This window comes from Pelophylax lessonae (assembly GCF_965119305.1).
Source record: "Pelophylax lessonae genome assembly, chromosome: 7".
NCBI classification, from domain to species: Eukaryota; Metazoa; Chordata; class Amphibia; order Anura; family Ranidae; genus Pelophylax; species Pelophylax lessonae.
In genome coordinates, this window is record NC_138774.1 from 93,533,512 (window position 1) to 93,555,178 (window position 21,667).

At 46.6% G+C, this 21,667-nt stretch overlaps 1 protein-coding gene across 2 annotated transcripts in view; it reads right to left on the reverse strand.

Annotated features, from left to right (window-relative positions):
- Positions 1-591: 591 nt before the first annotated feature.
- Positions 592-21,667, reverse strand: part of LOC309559387 (neural proliferation differentiation and control protein 1-like) — a 59,434-nt gene continuing 38,358 nt past the window's right edge. For both annotated transcript variants that reach the window (XM_082262647.1, XM_082262648.1), the window contains exons 7-9: positions 20,896-20,966; positions 17,077-17,167; positions 592-755 (exon numbers count right to left, since the gene is read on the reverse strand). In XM_082262647.1, coding sequence (XP_082118773.1) covers positions 699-755; positions 17,077-17,167; positions 20,896-20,966 — 219 coding nt within the window. In that variant the 3' untranslated portion in view covers positions 592-698. The remainder of the gene's footprint in view (positions 756-17,076; positions 17,168-20,895; positions 20,967-21,667) is intronic.

Sequence of the window (21,667 nt, forward strand, 5' to 3'; positions counted from 1 at the left end):
GGGCAGGTGTCAATCTAGAGGAGAGGGCATTCCAAGGTAGGCTATATTTGCATACTAGCTGTTCTAGGTAATATCTGCATGTGATACTGAGAACTGAAATAAAATAAACGGGCAGGCCAAGGACAGTCAGGCTGAGGAGAAAAGAGGTAGATGATGCTGCTTGCCCTTTAGCAAGAAAACAAGGTGGGCTCTATCTGCCTTGCTGCAGGTTCTAAAGCACACTATGGGAAGCTCACAGTGTTTAGCAAAATCTGAGTTACCAGTTTCTGTATAGGAGAGGAGACTGTAAAACTGCGCAAGACTAAAAGTAAAGCTGGTTCAGCTTTAATGTTACCACATACAAAGAATTTGTTCATAATTGTGAGCTTCTAACATTGTGGCAAAAGTTTAGGAAAGGCCCTTTCTGTTCTAGCATGACTGCCTCTGTGTACAAAGCCAGCTTCATAAAGACACTGTTTGAGTTTGGTGCGCAGGAACTCCGCTTATTTAAACAATTGCTCCTGTGAAAAGCACCATGCTGATGCTAGTCAAAACCAAAGTCAAAGGCCATCTGCAAGCCTCTCTTAATAGACAGTGCTCACTTACAGCGCAGCTAGCTCAAAAGTTTAATGCACAACAACCACACAGGATACTCTTAGATATACAGCTATAATAAATATAGAATATAAGATACAGAGATTTTTCAGTGGCATATTTCTTCACTGCTTGGTCCTCGATGGGTCAAACAGAGGGTTGTGGACTTCCATCTCTCCGGTCTGAAAGAGTAAAACGTTGGTTAGTTCTGTAGGGGTGATAGATTGGTAATCTAAGATATCTATCTGATAGGTACCTTTTTGACCAAAAATTGTATACTGCTTAACAGAAGATCTCCGCAAGCTGCTTATGTGTTTATCAACTTTCTATAAAATCAAGTTAAAGTATCTAAAGCCAAAACTTTTTTTATTCTTCAGCTTGGGAATAGAAAAGAATGATTAAAACCCCGTTGTTTTGCCATTTACATTGGGTATAGAAAATAATCGCCTCTCTTTAAAATAATCACATTTTTTTGCTTTGCAGCCTGAAATGAAGACAGATAGTTTTTTTTTTTGTTTTATCCAGTCTATACTAACTAGTGCAACTTTATAACATCCAAGATATAACACCAACAAGTAAGAAAAAAATAAAACATTCAACAACAGAATCACTGAGTTGCCGTTATATGACACTGCAGACTTAAGGCCCGTACACACGAGTCGAAATTTGGCCGGGAATTTTCGTCCGACGACCGATCTGTCGATTTTCGGCTTGTTAGTATGGTGCTCTCGACAACCGACTCCGACTTTTCAGCCGAAAAAATTCTGGTGTGCAGGCTATAAGTGTGACGAAACCGGTTGGGCGGTACTGGACGCACAACTGTCACGCCCCCTAGACGCCGGCTCGCATACACGCGGGACGCCGCGATCCTATGCATCGGCTTTGGAAGTTTTTCTTGATGTGCCTGTATACCAAGCTTTTCATGTAAGTGCAATCTAAATAAAACCCTATGCTAACTTTACGGAATTACGCTATGTGCTGTTTATTTCCTTCCATATTTTGTGGTACCATGTGTGGAACTCTTATATAGAGGAATTTACCTGGATACCTGGTCCCTGGAGGAGGTGATCCATTTGGAATTATTGTTTTAGCGCATGTGGCCATTTCATTAAGTTGGAGGCCTGAGCTTCTGGTAAGATGCCAATTTGCTATTTACATCTCACGGGTAGACATATGCCGGTTTTCGGTAATTCGATATATCGCGGTATTGCATAGCCACGGTATTGTTGTTGTTGCATTTTTAAAATACCGAGTTTCTCTGCTCCTGGGTCTGACTTGTGAATTGATACATTTCAGTGAGCTGGATGACTCATTCACTCACACAGCTAACGCCTTTCAGCATTAAGGCTACATTCACACCTGAGCGTAGGGTTTTTGGCGCGTTTTTTACCGCGATTTTACCGCGATTTTTGCGGCGATTTTTACTGCGATTTTACCGCGATTTTTACCGCGATTTTTGTGCAGGCGTTTTTAGATTCAATAGAGATCAATGGAAAACGCCTGTAATCTGCCCAAAAAGAAGCTCATGTACTTTTTTGAGCGTTGGGCGTTTTGTATACAGCTTCAAAACGCTCAGATGTGAACAGGGGCCATTGAAATGAATAGGATTTGTCTTGTTGGGCGTTTTGAGAGCTGATCCTAGAGCAGAAAAACGCCCCAAAAACGCCCCAAAACGCCTACATGTGAACGGAGCCTTAGTCTCCCAGTAACTATAAACAAAAATGATTACATTTGTATCTTTTCCTTCCCTCTGCCAGGGAGAAAGGAAGTTTAGGCTCCATGCACACAGGGCGTCATAAAAACGTGCTCCAAAGCTGTTTACATAACGCCGGGAAACAGCAGCTGTAAAAACGTGCTTTCAGTAGCTTTTTCTACTAGCGTTATTGCACGTTTGGCCACAGTAGCTGTTAGCAGCGTTTTTTCTGCCTCCATTCAAAATCAATGGTTCCCTATGGGAGCCTATTGATTTGAATGGAAGTCACACCGCAGGTCGGATCAAGGTGATCCGACTTGCGGTGCGACCTGCACTGTGAGAATCTTGAGGGGGAACTCCACGCCAAAATGGGGAAAAAAACGGCGTGGGGTTCCCCCCCAGGTTCCAAACCAGGCCCTTGGGGTCTGGTATGGAATTTGAGGGTAGCCCCGCGCCGAAAAAACGGCGTGGGGTCCCCCCCAAAATCCATACCAGACTCTTATCCGAGCATGCAGTCCGGCATGCCAGGAAAGGGGAGGGGACGAGCGAGCGGCCCCACCCCCCCTGGATCATACCAGGCCACACGCCCTCAACATGGGGGGGGTGTGGGTGCTTTGGGGCAGGGGGGGCTCTGCACCCCGCACCTCAAAGCACCTTGCCCCCATGTTGATGAGGACAAGGGCCTCATCCCCACAACCCTGGCCGGTGGTTGTGGGGGTCTGCGGGCAGGGGGCTCATCGGAATCTGGAAGCCCCCTTTAACAAGGGGGCCCCCCCAGATCCCGGACCCCCTCCCTATGTGAATGGGTATGGGGTACACTGTACCCCTACTCATTCACCCCATAAAATGCAGTGTATGGAAATAACGACAGGAGACGTTTTGGAAAATTTATTAAAAATCTTCATCCGGCTCTTGTCCTCTCCGGGGGTCTTCTCCTCTCCAAGGGTCTTCTGCTCTTTTGCTGTCCGCCCTTCTTGTCTTCTCTCCGGGGGTCTTCTGCTGTCTTCTCCTCTCCGAGGGTCTTCTGCTCTTTTGCTGTCCGCCCTTCTTGTCTTCTCCTCTCTGGGGGTCTTCTGCTGTCTTCTCCTCTCCGGGGGTCTTCTGCTGTCCGCCCTTCTTGTCTTCTCCTCTCCGAGGGTCTTCTGCTGTCCGCCCTTCTGCTATCCAATCTTCTTGTCTTCTCCTCTCCGGTCTTCTGCTCTTTTGCTGTCGGCTGTCGGCTGTCCTTCTTCCTCCGGTCCTCCGACGACGACGTCTTCAGCGATTATGCCGGCCTCTGGTCTCCGCAGCTTATTATATAGCCATTAGGGGCGTGGCTGCCAGATGACGTCATCGGGAGACCACGCCGCCTTGTGTCACAGATGACGTCATCTGTGACACAAGGGGGCGTGGTCTCCCGATGACGTCATCTGGCGGCCACGCCCCTAATGGCTATTCAATAAGCTGCGGAGACCAGAGGCCGGCATAATCGCTGAAGACGTCGTCGGAGGAGGACCGGAGGAAGAAGGACAGCCGACAGCCGACAGCAAAAGAGCAGAAGACCGGAGAGGAGAAGACAAGAAGATTGGATAGCAGAAGGGCGGACAGCAGAAGACCCTCGGAGAGGAGAAGACAAGAAGGGCGGACAGCAGAAGACCCCCGGAGAGGAGAAGACAGCAGAAGACCCCCAGAGAGGAGAAGACAAGAAGGGCGGACAGCAAAAGAGCAGAAGACCCTCGGAGAGGAGAAGACAGCAGAAGACCCCCGGAGAGAAGACAAGAAGGGCGGACAGCAAAAGAGCAGAAGACCCTCGGAGAGGAGAAGACCCCCGGAGAGGACAAGAGCCGGATGAAGATTTTTAATAAATTTTCCAAAACGTCTCCTGTCGTTATTTCCATACACTGCATTTTATGGGGTGAATGAGTAGGGGTACAGTGTACCCCATACCCATTCACATAGGGAGGGGGTCCGGGATCTGGGGGGGCCCCCTTGTTAAAGGGGGCTTCCAGATTCCGATGAGCCCCCTGCCCGCAGACCCCCACAACCACCGGCCAGGGTTGTGGGGATGAGGCCCTTGTCCTCATCAACATGGGGGCAAGGTGCTTTGAGGTGCGGGGTGCAGAGCCCCCCCTGCCCCAAAGCACCCACACCCCCCCCATGTTGAGGGCGTGTGGCCTGGTATGATCCAGGGGGGGTGGGGCCGCTCGCTCGTCCCCTCCCCTTTCCTGGCATGCCGGTGTTCCGTGAGAATTACCTACCCCGTGAGAATTACCTACCCCTCGTCACTTCCGGCCAGGAACAGCTGAGCAGCGCAGCAGTGCGCATGCTCACAGGGCCGGATACCTAAAGGAACAACAGAGGAGCAGACTAGTGCGCATGCGCACTAGTATGGAAATGGCACAGTGTACCGTTGAAAAAACCTACCCACGCGGCGGTGAAATAAAACAGCGGGGCTGCAATACGAATCATCTCCGCTCGTGTGCCTGTCACTTCCCTGATCTCGGCAAGTAAAAATAAAAGCGGCTGGCGTCTCCGTGATTTATGTTTACATACACCCGCCGCCGCTTTTATATTTAGTTGCCGAGATCAGGGAAGTGACAGGCACACGAGCGGAGATGATTCGTATTGCAGCCCCGCTGTTTTAATGTAAGCGCTGCATTCCATACAGTGCCGTGAACCGGAAGTGACGAGGGGTAGGTTTTTCTCACGGGTAGGTAATTCTCACGGAACACCGGACTGCATGCTCGGATAAGAGTCTGGTATGGATTTTGGGGGGGACCCCACGCCGTTTTTTCGGCGCGGGGCTACCCTCAAATTCCATACCAGACCCCAAGGGCCTGGTTTGGAACCTGGGGGGGAACCCCACGCCGTTTTTTTCCCCATTTTGGCGTGGAGTTCCCCCTCAAGATTCTCACAGTGCAGGTCGCACCGCAAGTCGGATCACCTTGATCCGACCTGCGGTGTGACTTCCATTCAAATCAATAGGCTCCCATATGGAACCATTGATTTTGAATGGAAGAAAAAAAACGTATAACGTGGCTTAACGCACGTTAAGCAACGTTATGAAGCCTTATGGAGCCTTTAGCAGCGTCAGACGTTTTTTGCAGCTTGACGCTGGAGCTCCTGAACCCACAGTTCCTGGGTTTTTTTTGGAGCTGTAAAACGCCTATGCCACTTGGAGCTCCTAAAAGCTCTATGTGTGCATGAGGCCATAGAATAACATGGATGGGCGTTCTGCAGCTGCAAAAAAAAACGTCTGACGCTGCTAACAGCAGCTGTAAAAACGTCCAGTGTGCATGAGGCCTTAACCTCTTAAAGACTGGATCTTTTTCTGACACTTGTTGCTTGCAAGTTAAAATCCGTTTTTTTTTTTTGCTAGAAAAGTACTTAGAACCCCCAAACATTTTATATATTTTTTTAGCAGAGACCCTACAGAAAAAAATGGCGATTGTTGTAATATTTTATGTCACACTGTATTTGCGCAGCAGTCTTTCAAACGCAATTAATAGACTTTAATGAATAAAAAAAAAAAAACGTAACAGTAAAGTTATCCCAATTTTTTTTTTTTTGTTACACAGAGAATCGTGATCTTTATTCCAAGCTAAAAAATCGTGATTCTCATTTTGGCCAGAATCGTGCAGCTCTAATATATATAATATATATATATATATATATATATACACACACGCATAGCAGCCCACATTACATTATATAGCCATCAAGCAGTGTCTGGCCTACCTGGTAATGACTGGTCCTGGCGCTCTGATCCGATGGCCTGGTCTTTAAAGGGGCAAATCCTTGCGATCCAGAAGTGGTTAAACCTGCAGGAGGACCGGTGTTTTTATCTATTAATGACTTTACTATTGCTTTAGGCCTGGTTCACATGTATGCGGGTTGGTGGTTCACATTTGCACAGGCATAGCAGCCCATTGATGTGAATTGGCTTGAGCTGCTATGCCTGCGTTTTCAGCTGAAAAAAGGTGCATGCAGAATTTAAAAAAATGCAGTGGCCATGAAATCCATCCTTCTTTTGCACCATGCGACTTACCTGCCGTTGCTGCACACGCAAACTGTTTTTAAATGCCGTGCCCACGTATACAAAAAATGCAGAAAGCTTGCCAGAGCAGGAACTGCAGGTTAGTCGCATGGTGCAAAAGCAGGATGGATTTCAAGGCCACTGAATTTTAAAAAAATGCTGCATGCACCTTTTTTCTGCGGAAAATGAGGTCATAGCAGCCCGTTCAAATCAATGGGCTGCTATGCCTGTGCAAATGTGGGCCGCCAACCCGCATACATGTGAACCGCCAACCCGCATACATGTGAACCACAAACCCGCATACATGTGAACCAGGCCTAAAGCAATAGTAAAGTAATTTATAAACAACACCTCCTTCAGGTTTAACCACTTCTTGACCACAAGGATTTGCCCTCTTAATGACCAGGCCATCGGATCGGAGCCGAGCGCCAGGACCAGTTATCACCAGTTAGGCCAGACACTGCTTGATGACCTATTTTAGGCCTGGTTCACAGAGTCTGTACTGACTGACTATATAATAATGTGCATAAGTGAACCAAAGCCCCTAAATTCAGCAATGAAATTCAAGTGAGGTAGAAATTTAATAGAATACCGTGATAATACCGTATACCGTGGCAAAACCTTAATCACTTAATCGCAGCATGAAAATCTGAGCCTACTCACGGGTGTACCCCTGCCTTTACCTTTTGGATTCCAAGTCTTCGGGTCTATCATTACCTCTCTGGGACTTTTTACCACCACTCACTATTAATTGTTGGAACACACTTCATGGACTCTTTTGTTCACTGTGTTATTTATGTCATTTAATGTTTCACTTTGATTTATGGGTTACACCATATCAGATAGCGCTGCACTATTTTTTGTTTTATAAAATTTTTGTCCACCGTCAAAACACGTCCGATTTTCATGCAGTCAGTACAGATTTCTACAGGGAAAAATCTTATGAGCAAGACTGGGCATGCTCAGAGATGAAAGAACACAAAGAAAGCAATCCAACACATGACATCACTTCTGAAGTAGAATTCGTGTGCAGTCTAGAGCACATTCCAACCAACAGACACCACTCTGGACAAAAGACGAACGACTGGTCGGCGGAAATTCGTTGTGTGTGTACGAGGCTTTATTCTCTGCTCTCTGTCTCTGTGCTCCCCTAGTTTTGGTCCCAGATATTCATGCATACTCCAGAGACTGGAAGAGAGCATTGTGGGAACTGTAGTCTTCTGAAAGATATTACTGCACTGCTGTACTGTTTGTTGACTGCACCTACCAGCAGGCCATTCGCTCCAGGGGAGAATTGTGGGAGAGACTATAAAAGGGATCTGATGACCAGGCCTACGCTCTCTTGTTTCCCAGGATCCATCGTGTGTGCCTCGGTCTGGCGCAGAGAGAGAGAGAGGACTGCGGCCTACTGCACTTCACCCAGCCATCTGCAGACCAGGGGGGACAGACGACTCCCAGCGTGAAGAGTTGACTTTGCTTGTTGTTCAAGGGGTTTTAAAAAGATTATCAGGATTGGTGAGAGAGCACCTGCTCGAAAGTCCAGTTTATCAATTGCTACAGCATCTCTTGAACACTGTTTACAGACACCCTACATTTGGATCAGTTAGTGGATCGTCATTATTCAGAACCAGCTATCTTGCCTTGCCTGTCTCACGCTGTGCTACACTTGGAAATAATTTGTTCTTTGAGCTCCAACTGCCAGTGAAGATAATAGCAAGGCCTTGCATTCTAAACATTGCTATTGTATTGCTTTTAAAGGGGACACACTACTGGTATCTAGAATACCTCATCTCTCATTAGGATACAGGTATAATAGACCAGCCTGGGGTTCCCCTTTAGTAAGAGTATTTCATATAGCAATTCATAGTTTTCTGAGAAATTCATTCACTTATTGTCTGATACTGTGTATATTCATGTTATTTGCTTGTTACTATAACTTGTTATTTAACTGTTCTCTTAGGATTATTTCAACTGAGTCCTGGTGGTTTAACTAGGGCCTAGTTGATTAATACCTCCTTTAAGACTTTCTTTTGAGTAAAGTAAATCTAAAGAGTTAAAACAGATTTGCATTGTGTTAGTGTGTCATTTAAAGGTTTACACAACATGTCTGAACCTAGAGTGTCAGGGGGGCTGAACAGTTCACAGGGTCATAGTGGCACAGAAGAACTTGCAACTACAAGCAACCCCCAAGGAGGTAGTGCTACATTTGGGGACTCGTCCAGGATGTTCTTTGCTGCTACAGGCCCCAGTCAGCCCAATCATGATCCATTGAGAGAGGAGATGGACCCAGTTGCTGCAGCCACCTGGGGGAGGGCTCAAGGAGCTTGGATGGAGTGAAGCACTGTTTTAGAGATCTCAGGAAGTAAGTGTACAGAGAAGGAGATCGGACAGTGGGTGAGGACTATAGTGCCAGAGCAGAGGGCGATTGCTCGGGTGGTCCCACTGAAAAAAAGAGGGAAGAGACCACAGAGGGACTATCGCCACCTCAATCCAGTGTGGGGATAACTGAACCAGTTGGTACAGACTCCTGTGGGGCCAGTGCCCTCCCCTCCCCGTTTCATTCTATAAGGACATGAGCCGGCTAGTTGAGAGTTTGGTGAAGAATGGTTCTGGCAATGCAAACCAAGGATAAAGGAAACTCCGGTTCTTCTCGGGGCAATTGCTGACTTTGGCTGAAAAAGAGGAGTTTGAGACATGGATGAGTCAAGCCACTCAGGCAGTAGAATAATGGAGCGTGCCAGATGCTGTGAAGAGACAACAGCTTAGTGAGAGCCTCAGAGGTCCAGCGGCCAAAGTGATCTGTAATTTGTAGAGGGGAAAGAAGGACTGTGTAGCTATAGGTTACATAGACGCTTTGTAGGCTGTTTTTGGAAGGGTAGAGAAGTCCCCGGATCTTTTGTACAAGTTCAACCATACCCACCAACAAATAGAAGAGAGAATTTCGAGTTGATAGGATGTTACACCAGATCATCCTCAAGAGAGGCATAGACCCCAAGGATGCTGACCAGGCTCGACTAGATCGGGTCTTGCAGGGGGCCCGTCCAAATCATCCTATTGTGTTGAAGTTACTGCTGAAAGGAGCACAGACGGTCCTACTTTCCCTGAACTGATGAGAGAAGTAAGGGAGGAGGAAGGTTTGTTGGAAGATAAGTGTCAAGGAGCGGGAGAGCTGGTAGTGGGGGGGGGGGGGGGGTTGGGGAAGAAGGAGAAAGCTTCAGTCCGTGTTCTCCATGCAGAACTTGTTTCTCGGATGAGGATAGTGAGACCGAAGCAGACCAGGAAGGGTGCGAAAGCCCAGACAACAAGAAATCAGCTGGCTCCCTGAAATCGGCAGAATTGATGATAAAAGTCACTCAAGTTCAAACTTGGATATATAAGGCTCTGATGCGAGTGATGGAGACCCAAGGGAAAACGCAGAAACAAAGATTAAATCCTGGAGGATTAGGGCTGTTTCCAACCACAGAAAGGAGATGTTTTGAAAGTGAAGAAGTTGGGCATTTCAAGGCTTAATGCCACAAGAAGGAAGCCAGCCCAGAGTTGCTGGCAGAAGTGTTGAAAGCCTTACAGAAGATACTTTTTCCAAAACTTTTTCGAAACTTCCGGGGACCTCAGTGAAGGAGCCAATTTAGCATCCTGAGATCAAACAGAGCTCCAGAGTCAGAAAAGTATTGAAGAAAATGTAGAGGACAAAGTCTTCTGCTTGTCCTCCTACCTCTTCGCTTGTATTTAAAAATTAGTCGCCCAGGTTAGGGGGGAAAAACACAAGAGGTTATTGCACCTCTCTTACACGAATTAAGAAAAGGACTCTCTCACCATGGATGATAGATCATTTCACCCCTTATGCTCAAGCTTTCCCGACCAAGGATCAACAATCCAGTACAGTTGCCAAGACTCTGGTGGAGAAGTTCTTCATTCATTATGGCCTGCCCCAGCATCTTAATTCGGATCAAGGTCAGGATTTTGAGAGTAAATTAGAAAATGGCTGTGTAAACTGCTAAGCATTCAAAAGTCCAGAACCAACCCTTATCCTCAAGGGGATCCGCAACCAGAACGTTTCAATCGCACTTTCTCTTTCGTTCATTGACAGACACAGCTCTCCATCTTTATGATCGCAGGGTTATGCTGCCCCCTACAGGAGTAGGACACTAGGCAGAAAAAAAGCTTGAGCATGCCTATGGGGCAGTCCCTGGGGGTATACTCACACTTCCTGCTATAGGTATTTCGTTTTTTTTTCTGCCTAGTCAGGAGTAAGGACCTAGTTCAATGCTGGGATCTCTGGTCCTGGCAATTATTTTCTTTTTAAATGGAATTTTTTCTCCTTTTATTATTTTGTTCCTGTGAGAATCTGCAATCAAGTGCCGGACTGGGCGACGAACTGGATAATCTATATTTTTAGGATCCCCCCAGACCGGCCAGTGAGCCCGCATAGACCGCAGCTCCGCGCTAGGTCAGCCGTGACATAGCCCCACTGGACGGGGGCTGGCCTGCGAGTTAAACGTCCCGTGAGGGGGCATATGAACTGGCTTCGGCCTGAGTCGCAGCGTTTCCTCCTGGCCGAAAGCACCCACATTACGATGGAGCAGTGTCCTGTCTGGAGCGGTGCCCACATTATTCCTGTGTGGTAAGTAGCTGCCCCTCCCTCTACCCCTGGAGGGTTTTGGGGTGGACGTGAGATGGTCGGACCCTCGGGCTCCCTCCTTCCCAGTTCGCGTCTCCCCCCCCATCTCAGTGGTCTATTGTGGCCTGTGCCCCCATCTCCCCACCCCCCCCCCCCACCCCCGGGGCAGATATACCTTTTTAGGCTGAATTGGGTGCTGCACTGGCGATGGGGGTGGGGGGGAGCACGCCGCCAGTGACCAACCGATCGCTCCTCTGGTGGGGGATGAGCCTGGCGGGGGCGCCTGCCAGGGCTCCCCTCCCTGTTGGGATCATTTTTTTCGGATCTGGGGCCTGTACAGGGCCGCTATTTTCTTGTAGCCTTGTGTGTTACAGATCAGCGGCCGTGTTTGTGTAGCCTCGTGGCCATTTTCTTATGGTTTTCCATTGCAATAGGGGCGGCCATATTTTTGGACATCAGATGGGCAGTGATTCAGCGGTGGGAAGCCCTTCCTGATACAGCGATATCGCTCTTCCTGATCGCCACATGGTGTGCAGATAGTTTGAGATTGTGAGCTCTCCGGCGGTGGTGAGTGCCTTGTGGGTTTTTTTCTCCCTCTTTCTGCTATTACAGCGGTAGTTTTGTACTGTGCCTTGTTGTGCTGACAGCGCAGTGGGGTGTCCCTTGCAGTGTTTTTACACTTTTTTGTGCGGGTTCCCCTCTCCATTCATGGAGTCCCTGAAGCATGTTTCACCACCTGATCCCCTCTCAGAGGCTGTCGGGCCCTCCGGGGCCCCACAACTGACTGCACTGATGGCGGTCCTGGAGTCCTTGGTGTCCAAAGTAAGTTTGGTCCTGGGCAAACTGGCTGGCAAAAAACGTCCCCCCGCCTTCACCTGCTTCCTTCGTGGTCTGCACCCTGCATGCTCAGATAGTGAGGATGATTCCTCTGTTCCTCTAGCCGCTCATGAAAAGGCACTAGTGGATGCATAGATTGTATTTGTGTGGGAAATCTTACATATGGAAGATGCGACTAATGCAGCATCAGAGGCGCGGGTCACCTTTTGGCACCCACAGGTCCTCCAAAGTGGCAAGGGCGTTCCCCTTTCACACCTTCTTTGATGATATTGTCTCAAAACAGTGGGGGTCCCCAAAACATACCTTTGCAATCCCTAAGCGTTTCACAATGCGGTACTCTTATGAGGTGTCCCGCCTTAAAAAATGGACAGTACCTCCTGTAGTGAACTCCTCAGTTTCCTGGTTGAATAAAGCCACTGTAATACCAGTTGAAGAGTCCCCGGTCTTCTCTGATCCAGCTGATAGGAGGTCAGAGGCCTTGACCCACAATATGTTCACTGTGGCTGGGTCGGCACTTAGGCCAATGTTTACTATCACCCTGGTGTCACAAGCTATGACTGAATAGACCAAAATTTTACGCTGGGACTTTGAGGAGAAACAGCTCCCCCCTGCCTTTGTGGAACTGGAGGATCAGTTGGTCCAAGGGTTACAGTTTGTCTGTGATGCCTCTTTGGGCGCCGGTCCCCTGATTTCTTGACTATTTGTCCAAGCAGTGGTCCTGCGGCGCATTGTCTGGCTGAAATGCTGGTCTGCGGACCAGGCTTCTAAGAAGACTTTGTCCGATCTTCCATTTGTGGGGAGTCGCCTGTTTGGAGCTTCCTTGGATGTCATCAAAGGCCTCACGGGTGGAAAGAGTACTCTTCTTCTTCAGACTTACATAAGGAGTCCAGTCGCAGATGGGGACCTTCCTTTTCGGCTCACAAGTGGCCTTTTTGTCCCTCAGGCAAGGGATCAAAACCCTTTAGGGCCTCTACTGGGGGTTCCAAGAGGTCTTGGTTGGGCAAACCAAGAGCGGGTTCTGCCAGACCTGCAGACAAAAATTCCTCCACTTGAAGAGGTGCCCTCACCAGTATCAGGGGTGGGGGCGTGTTTGCTGTTTTCCGGACCTGTGGACCTTCCTAAACCAGGGTCCACAAAGTCACAAGTCGCTCAGGCAACAAGATCGAGTTTCGATCATATCCTCCGGAAAGGTTCTTCCCTTCCAACCTGCACTTATCCCCAGATCGCTTAAAGGATCTCTATGGGGCAGTGCAAAACTTGTTACTTTAAGGGGTGACTGCTCCAGTACCGACATCGAACGTTTTCAAGGTTTCTACTCAAACCTGTTTACGGTTCCCAGGAAGGAGGGCAAGGCGCATCCAATTCTGGACTTCAAGGCGCTTAAATGCTTTGCGCGGGTACAGAAGTTCGGAATGGAATCCATTTGCGCGATGGTGGCGTCCCTACATCAGGGGGATTTTCTCACCCCCCATCGACATCAAGGACCCCTACCTTCACATCCCCATATGTGTCGCCCATCAGCGCTTCCCATCCGCTTTGTCATGAGTGAGGAACATTATCAATTTGTGGCATTACCCTTTGGTCTCGCTTCTGCTTCTCGGGTCTTCACAAAAGTGTTGGCCCCGGTTCTAGCATTACTGTGTCAGCTGGGGTTTCGATACTGGGGTTCCTGGACAACCTGCTCTTCTACTGCTCTGTTGGAAAACTTGGAGATTACTCTGCAAAGGCTGAGGGAGTTCGGTTGGATCCTGAATTTTCAGAAGCCTGCTCTGGTCCCTTCCACAAACCTGGTCTATCTGGGTCTGACTCTGGACTCGGACTTGGTCTCGGCCAGAGTGTTTCTTCCTCTGGAAAAACTTCAAAAGTTGCAAGAGGCAATTCAGCTTCTATTATCCAGCAGACGGTCATCTCTGCGGGCTTGCATGAGGGTGCTGGGCCTGATGGTGTCTACCTTCGAGGCGGTTCCATTTGCACAGTTCCACACAAGATCTCTGCAAAAGGAGATTCTGGTGAAATGGAACAAGGATCCTCAGTCTCTGGACAATCTGATCCTGTTGAACCGGAGCATGAGAGGATCCCTGGTTTGGTGGCTTCATTCTCCGGCACTTCTTCAAGGAAAAATCATTTTTTCCTCTGTACTGGACGGTTGTTACCATGATGCAAGCCTATCTGGGTGGGGAGGCGTCCTCGACACAGAGTGTGCTCAGGGGGTCTGGACTCTGGAAGAGTCCAGGCCACCAATCAATGTACTGGAGCTCTGAGTGATCAGGCTTTGTCTGGATCATTGGACAAGTCGTCTCCAGGGGTCCGGAATCGGACAATGCCACAGCCGTGGCCTATGTTAATCACTAAGCGGGCACAAGAAGCGTTCTAGCGGCTCGGGAAGTTGCCGGCATTCTGAGGTGGGCAGAACGGTTCATTCCAGCCCTCTCTGCTGTGCACATTCCAGGAGTGAAAAATTGGCAGGTGGACTCAGTCGACAGGCGTTAGACTAAGGAGAATTGTCACTTCATCCGGAGGTGTTACATCAGTTGTGTCTCCAGTGGAGGACTGCTGAGGTGGATCTGTTGGCCTCTTGCCTCAACAGGAAAGTACAGAGGTTTGAGGCACAGTTTTGGTATCCTCTATCCGACGCCACAGACGCCTTGGTGGCTCCCTGGATTGAGAATCATCTGATATATGCCTTTCCTCCTCTCAAGCTTCTGCCGAGACTTCTGCGCAGGATCGAGGCGGAAGGGATTCCAGTGATCCTAGTGGCTCCAGTCTGGCCTCACCGGGCTTTAACTTTGTCTGATGACTTGTATAGTTTACTGCTGGAAAATCCCTCTGTTAGTCAGCTATTTGCTACTCTAGGTTCTGGTTAGCAGAATTATTTCCAATTCTTTTTGACATATTACCTAATAACTACTTTAATGAAGTCATATTCTGGCTTCGGGGACCAAAGACTTTCAAGTGGAGGGAGGATGTAGCCAGGAGCAGACTACAGTTTTTGACTCTGCATACTTATTCTCTGCTCTCTGACTGTCTCTGTACTCCCTTAGTATTTGTCTCGGATCTTCACGCATCATACTCCTGAGACTGGAAGAGAACATTGTGGTAACTGTAGTCTTGTGAAAGATATTACTGAACTGCTGAACTGTTTGTGGACTGCACCTCCCAGCAAGCTATTCGCTACAGGGGAGAATTGGGGGAGAGACTATAAAGGGATCTGCTGACCAGGCCCATGCTCTCTTGCTTCCTGGGATCCATTGTGTGTGCATCAGTCCACCACAGAGAAGGAGAGGACTGCGGCCTACTGCACTCCACCCAGCCATCTGCAGACTCAGCCCAGGCAGAACGGACGACACACACTACAACGTGGACATCCCTGAAGCATCACTAATCGTGTTGGAGTCATTGGGTCTCACTGAATCAGCAGAGCACCCCCATCTCAGTGTCTCACAGCGTGGAGAGTTGACTTTGCTTGCTCTTATAAGAGGGTCATCAGGATTGGTGAGAGAGCACCTGCTGGGAATCATTTGTTCTTTAAGCTCCAACTGCTGGTGAAGATAATAGCAAGACCTTGCATTCTGAACATTGCTATTTTATTGTTTTTAAAGGGGACATGCTACTGGTATCTAGAGATTACTGCTCTCATTAGGATACATGTATTATAGGCCGGCATGGGGTTCCCTCTTTTCTGCTGGTTGGTGGTCCCTTACATATGCAAAATACAGAAAAGAGGAACGAAAGACTAGTAGGAACCAGTAGTCCCTGAAGTGTTTTTTTTGTTTTTATAGATATCTTGAACTGTGTCCTTATATTCAGTTTGCAATCTGCATTGTTGTTTTTCTGTTTTTATATCTTAAGTGTTTCTTTATATTGAGTTTACTGGTGTATTTTTATTAGGCAAAACATCTCCTTTGTTGCAGATGAAGGTGTTCACAGCAGATGTGCACTAATTACATTCCACCCCCTTGGCGTTTGTCCCGGCCGCTACCCTCCCCTTTCTGCCATAAAATGTCTGGTTGGTCCATCCCGTCACATGACTTGACAAGGCGTATGAAACATGTTATCATGGGGACAGGACCATTCAGAATTGGCTTGCCCTCAACCTCACATCTTCCTGGCGCGGTGAGTGACATCATCACCGGCCACCCACAGAAGCTGTCTTCCGGTTCCCATCCACAGCCTCCGGACACCGCTGCACCTCCCTTACCTGGCTTCTTCACCTGTATTGCCACCCGCTCTCTCAGGGAGATCCAGTGGCTTTCTGCACGGAGCTCCAGCTTAGGCTGTGGCATATGGTAACCTCCCTGTGGACATCTTCATCTGTTGGGCAAGTAGACAGGCACAGCCACAATGTGTTGTCCTTCCATCCAGTCAGTGCTTCAGGGTTGTAATAGCCCTGTTTCAAAGTTTTTCAGTGTTTTTATGTCTATCTGTGTTGAATAAAGACTTCAGTTTTACCATACATCTTGGTGCGAAGTGTGAAGATCTCACATTGATCTGTGGTACACAGATTATTTATTTTTATCTTTTTACAAGCCAGACTATAAACTCTTTCTGTTCTTTGGTGGCTCTCCTTCCCAGGAGATTTGTATGAGCAGCTATGGATCTCAGGGCTTAAAATTCCACCAGTACCTCTTTATTGGGCGCCTGATCTTTTTTTATGGATTACCTAGTTTATTAATACCTTCTTTAAGCCTGCCTTTTGAGTAAAGTAAATCTAAAGAGTTAAAATAGATTTGAATTGTGTCAGTGTGTCCTTTAAAGGTATACACTACATGTCTGAACCTAGAGTGTCAAGAGGGCTGGACAGTTCACAGGGTCAAAGCGGCATAGAACATGCAACTACAAGCAACCCCCAAGGGGGCAGTGCTACATTTGGATGGTGAGCTGTATTGGATTTCCGCCAGACATATCGTTTGGTGTTGAGGCCAAATAATTACATTTTAGTCTCATCTGACAATAACACCTTTTTCCACGTGACCTCAGAATCTTCAAGGTGAATTTAAGGCGGTAAGATGGGACTAAAATGTAATTATTTTGCCTCACCACCAAACTATTTGTCTGGCGGAAAACCAATACAACTCACCAACCAAATAATACCATTCCTACAGTAAAGCATGGAAGTGGTAATATCCTGTTAGGGGGTGTTTCTCTGCAAGAGGGACTGGAGCACTTCTCAGGATAGAAGAAAAATGGATGGGGCAAAATACCATCATACAGTGGCTCCTATCTCCGTGGATGCCCATATAGGGAGGAAACGCGTCAGAGAGGAGGCGCCGCGCTGTCACAATCACAACCACCTCAAATGTGTAGAGGTACCTTTGGCCCATGCGCACTGATTATACATACCGGTGCCAGTCCAGGACACTCATAGATTGCAAATTCCTCAATATCCGCCTCAGAGTCTGTGGAAAGTTGCTGACAAGGCTTCTTTTCTGGACTGAATCGAGAAATAAACAATATAAGTTGAGTAACTCATACCTTGACACTTACATTAAAATTTCTACATTGACCCTCTAGGAATGGCTATTAACATGGACCACATTTTTCAAAACTATAGCTGGTGAAATCTGTACTAATTTTCATGTAATAGATTTATAAGGATCCAATCACATTACAATGCATGCTGTTTGTGCATGCATATATATGTTCATTGAGGCACATTGGACAGCCCCCTTCATTTTGGGTAGGCGCATCGCCACAAACAAAACTAGAGATTCTTTATTTGAAGTACACAGAAACTCACCCAAGCTCTACCGCAGTACAAGGCGGAGAGTGTCAGTGCTCAGGCTCTCACGTCCAATATGCATCCATAAGATCAAAGAGCCAGCAACACGAATGCTTCTTCTTTACAAAACTTTATTCCAGCACTTTACAGCAATGACATCTTGAAATGCTAACCCGTTTCTGCCATAGCCTTCCTCATAGCATTGAGGAAGGCTCTGGCCGAAAAGCATTAACATTTAAAGATGTTGTGATTTCTGTAAAGTGCTGGAATAAAGTTTTGTAAAGAGGAAACATTTATGTTGCTGGCTCTTTCATCTTAGAGATTCTTTATTACATTTCAAAATGCAGCACACCACAACACACAAAGCATTTGCATTTGTACCAAGCCATTTTGCACACTGAAAAATATGGAAGGGGACATTGCCTTGCATTTCAAGTTGCGATCTGTGCTCTTTATTTTTTCTTAACTGCGTAATGAGTTTCTGACCTGGAACAAGTATGTATTCAAGAAGTGAAGTGTTTGGATACATGCATTCATTCTTATTCCGGTTCAGTGACTAATTTATGAATCCAGGTGACTGGTAGTTGGGAAGACAAGCCTATACTAATGCTGAGCACCCACACAAGGCAATTTCAGCCACATTTACCTGCAAAAATGAGCAAATGGATGAATGCAACTTAACACCAGCACAATCTGTCAGCGCTGTACAATTATATATTTTTATTGAGTCAGTTGCCTTGATCCACTTAGGTATTTATGCTACTGAAAACTGGTAGAAAATTACAAAAAATTCATTCATTAGGAAAGTCTTGGAGGATTCCAGGCCTACTGGGGGATACGATCTTTCCATATGGTTGGTGTGTGCCAGTTTGTCCCTAGTCATTTTCCTTTTGCTTTGACAAGTAAAAAAACTGAAGACAATCTTTATCTTGGCTTCAGAATCTAGGATTTGAGTGACTAGAAAAGATGCCCACATGCAGTGCATGGTATAGAACAGAAATTCAGCTTATTCCCGCCAACAAGTCCACTGTATAGGGGGGATAAGAAAATGATTACCACAGGTCAATATTGGATCATATCATTAGCCATCAACCAGCTGGAATGAAATTGCTTACATTAAAATTTTGTATGAATTAACATGAAACGATTTCAAAATATATTATTACAAATTATAATATAATAATGTAAAATATATATTGTAAATTGTATAGATCAGGGTTTCTCAACCAGGGTTCCATGGAACCCTATTGTTCCTCCTGAGGTTGCTAGGGGTTCCTTAAGTAATGGGAAATTTCTGCCTCTCAGATAAGTTTCCAATGACACCATTGTTCCCTTTAGCCGCTTGCCGACCGCTGCAAGTACATTTACTGTGGCAGTCAGCCCCTCCTGGGCAAAGCGATGTAGTACTACGTCGCACACCCAGGAGCCTGTAGGGGGCGAGCTCCCGCCCCTGGTCGTTCACTGACATCCCCGCGCAAGTGACCGGTGGCTCCGATGTCCGCCGGTCACTCGCGATCTCCCGCTGGAGAGGGAGAAAAGCAGGCGGCTAATGTAAACAAAGCCGCCTGTCATTCTCCCTAGTGTAACTGCAGAGATCATACGATCCTGCTATGTAGGATCGTATGTCTCTGTGGTTACATCAAAAGCCACGCCCCTTGACAGTTAGAAGCACGCCCCTAGGGACACACTTAACCCCTGGATCTCTAATAAAGAACCCCTTCCCTGCCAGTGTCTTTTTTACAGTAACAGTGCATATGTATAGCACTGATTACTGTAGTAATGTCACTGGTACTCCCAAAAGTGTCAAAAATGTTAGTCAAGGGTCCGATCTGTCCGCCGCAATGTCGCAGTCCCAAAAAAAAAATCGCAGATTGCCGCCATTACTAGTTAAAAAAAAGAAAAACAATAAAAATGAGATAAATCTTTCCCTTAGTTAGTAAACGCAATAAGTTTTGCGCAAACCAATTAAAATACGCTTATTGCGATTTTTTTTTTTTACCAAAAATATATAGCAGAAAACAAATTGGCCTAAAATGTTAATACATTTTTTGTGAATTTCATATAAAAAAATTTGAAAAATATTGTTATTTTTTCAAAATTTACGCTCTTTTTTTGTTTATAGCGCAAAAAATAAAAACCGTGATCAAATACCACCAAAAGAATTTCATTTGGGTACAGCGTCGCACGACCGCGCAATTGTCCGTTAAAGTCACTCAGTGCCGAATCGCAAAATAGGCCCTGGTCTTTGAGAAGGAAAATCCTCCGTGGCTTAAGTGGTTAGCTATCTGTAAGGGGGTTATTCTTCCCAATGATGACCAGAGTAAGAAGCATTCTTCCATCTGACTGTCACACTAATGTGTCATGAGTTATAGATTTTTCATTTTTAGCAGGATTTCCCCGAGACCAGAAATTTATTTCAAGGGTTCCTCTGTGTTGAAAAGGTTGAAAAAGGCTGGTATAGATTATGGCTAGAAAAGATGCCCACATGCATGGTAAAGAACAGAAATTCAGTTAATGCCAGCCAACAAGTCCACTGTATATGGGGGATAAGAAAATGACTACCGCAGGTCAAAATTGGATCATATCATTGGCCATCAATCAGCTGGAATGAAATTGCTTATATTTAAAATTTGTATGAAATAATGAAAAAATACTTCAAAATATATGATTACAAATTGTGATATAACAATGTGAAATATTTATGCAGTGGTAGCCTTCAGTGTCTACATTACTTTTTTTTAGCATTCATTTGGGTATATTTTTCTCCATATTCACATGCTGACAGTCATAGGTTAAGACAAACTAAAACACTTGAAGAAGAGCATTATGTTAAAGAGGAAGTAAACCCTCCTCTACAACTTGTACCTATAGGTAAGCCTATGATAAGGCTTACCTATAGGTACTGTAAATATCTCCTAAACATGTACCGTTTAGGAGATATTTACCTTACATGCAGCCAGTGACATCACTGGCGCATGCGCTCTGAAGGAACGGCCGCTCGTGCCATTCCTTCAGAGTCCCGTGCCGTGACTGTTGGCTCTCGCGCGCGTGCGCGGGAGTGACGTCACCGCGGCTCCGGCCAATCAGATGGCCGGATGCCGCGATCCCGGAAGACGGGCGACTGGACATGTCGCCCGTCATAGAGGTGAGTGAGTGGCACGGCGGGGGCTCGTTCTAAGGTAAGTATTGCATAATGAGCTAGTATTTGATGCATACTAGCTCATTATGTCTTTCTCTTGCAGGGTGGGAAAAAAAAAACGGGTTTACAACCTCTTTAATTGGCAGGTTCTCTTGAATGCCCGCAAACCCCACACAAACATCCTCACCTTTGCCATACTTACCTAGCGCTCTGTTCCTCAGGTGGAGCCTTCAGAAATACCCAATAGTTTTTAATACTATTTTACTCTAGTCTAAATGAACCATGCACACCTCTTACTCACCTCTCCTTTGCCATGAACTGCTTCTTCTGACTGCTGTACTGCTGGACGTAATGAGACATGTGAGCCGTAGACTAAGATAAAGGAAATGAAACCATTACTGGGTGTACAGAGTTTAGTGCACCATTCACTAGTGCATTCAAATGAAATGAAGTCCTGAACTGATAGCTCTATGAAGGTTCACATTACCTCAATGATTGAGTGCAACTTTGTGATAAGAGTTAAAGGACAACTTTACTTTTATAAGCGTAAATGCTTAAATTTCTGTTACTGTGTGAAGAACAGCACCATCACCATCCATCTAATGTGTTTGCTCATCCCTGATAGGAAAATAAGGGCCATATGTAGCATTACAATTATAGGGATGTCAAGGGTGTTTTTATGTCATTTTTATGTCACCCTATGGGAAAATAAGGGCCATATGAAGCATTACAATTATAGGGATGTCAAGGGTGTTTTTATGTCATTTTTATGTCACCCCAGGGGCGTAACTACAGGGGTTGCAGGGGTTGCAATCGCAACCGGGCCCCATGCTCCAGGGGGCCTGTGCAGCTCCCCTGTACACCTGGATAGGAGGGGCAGCATGTAGAGAAATCACTGTACTCCTCCTTTTTTCTCCTGTAGCTGCAGGCCCCAAGATGGAAAGAAAGGGGCCCACTGTAGAATTTGTGAAAGGGTCCCGCTGCGGGACTGTAATAAAGGGCCCCGCAACATGAGTAAAGCACCCCAGGATCAGTGGGAAGAGCCCAGGCTTGAAGGGAAGGGCCCCCCGGCC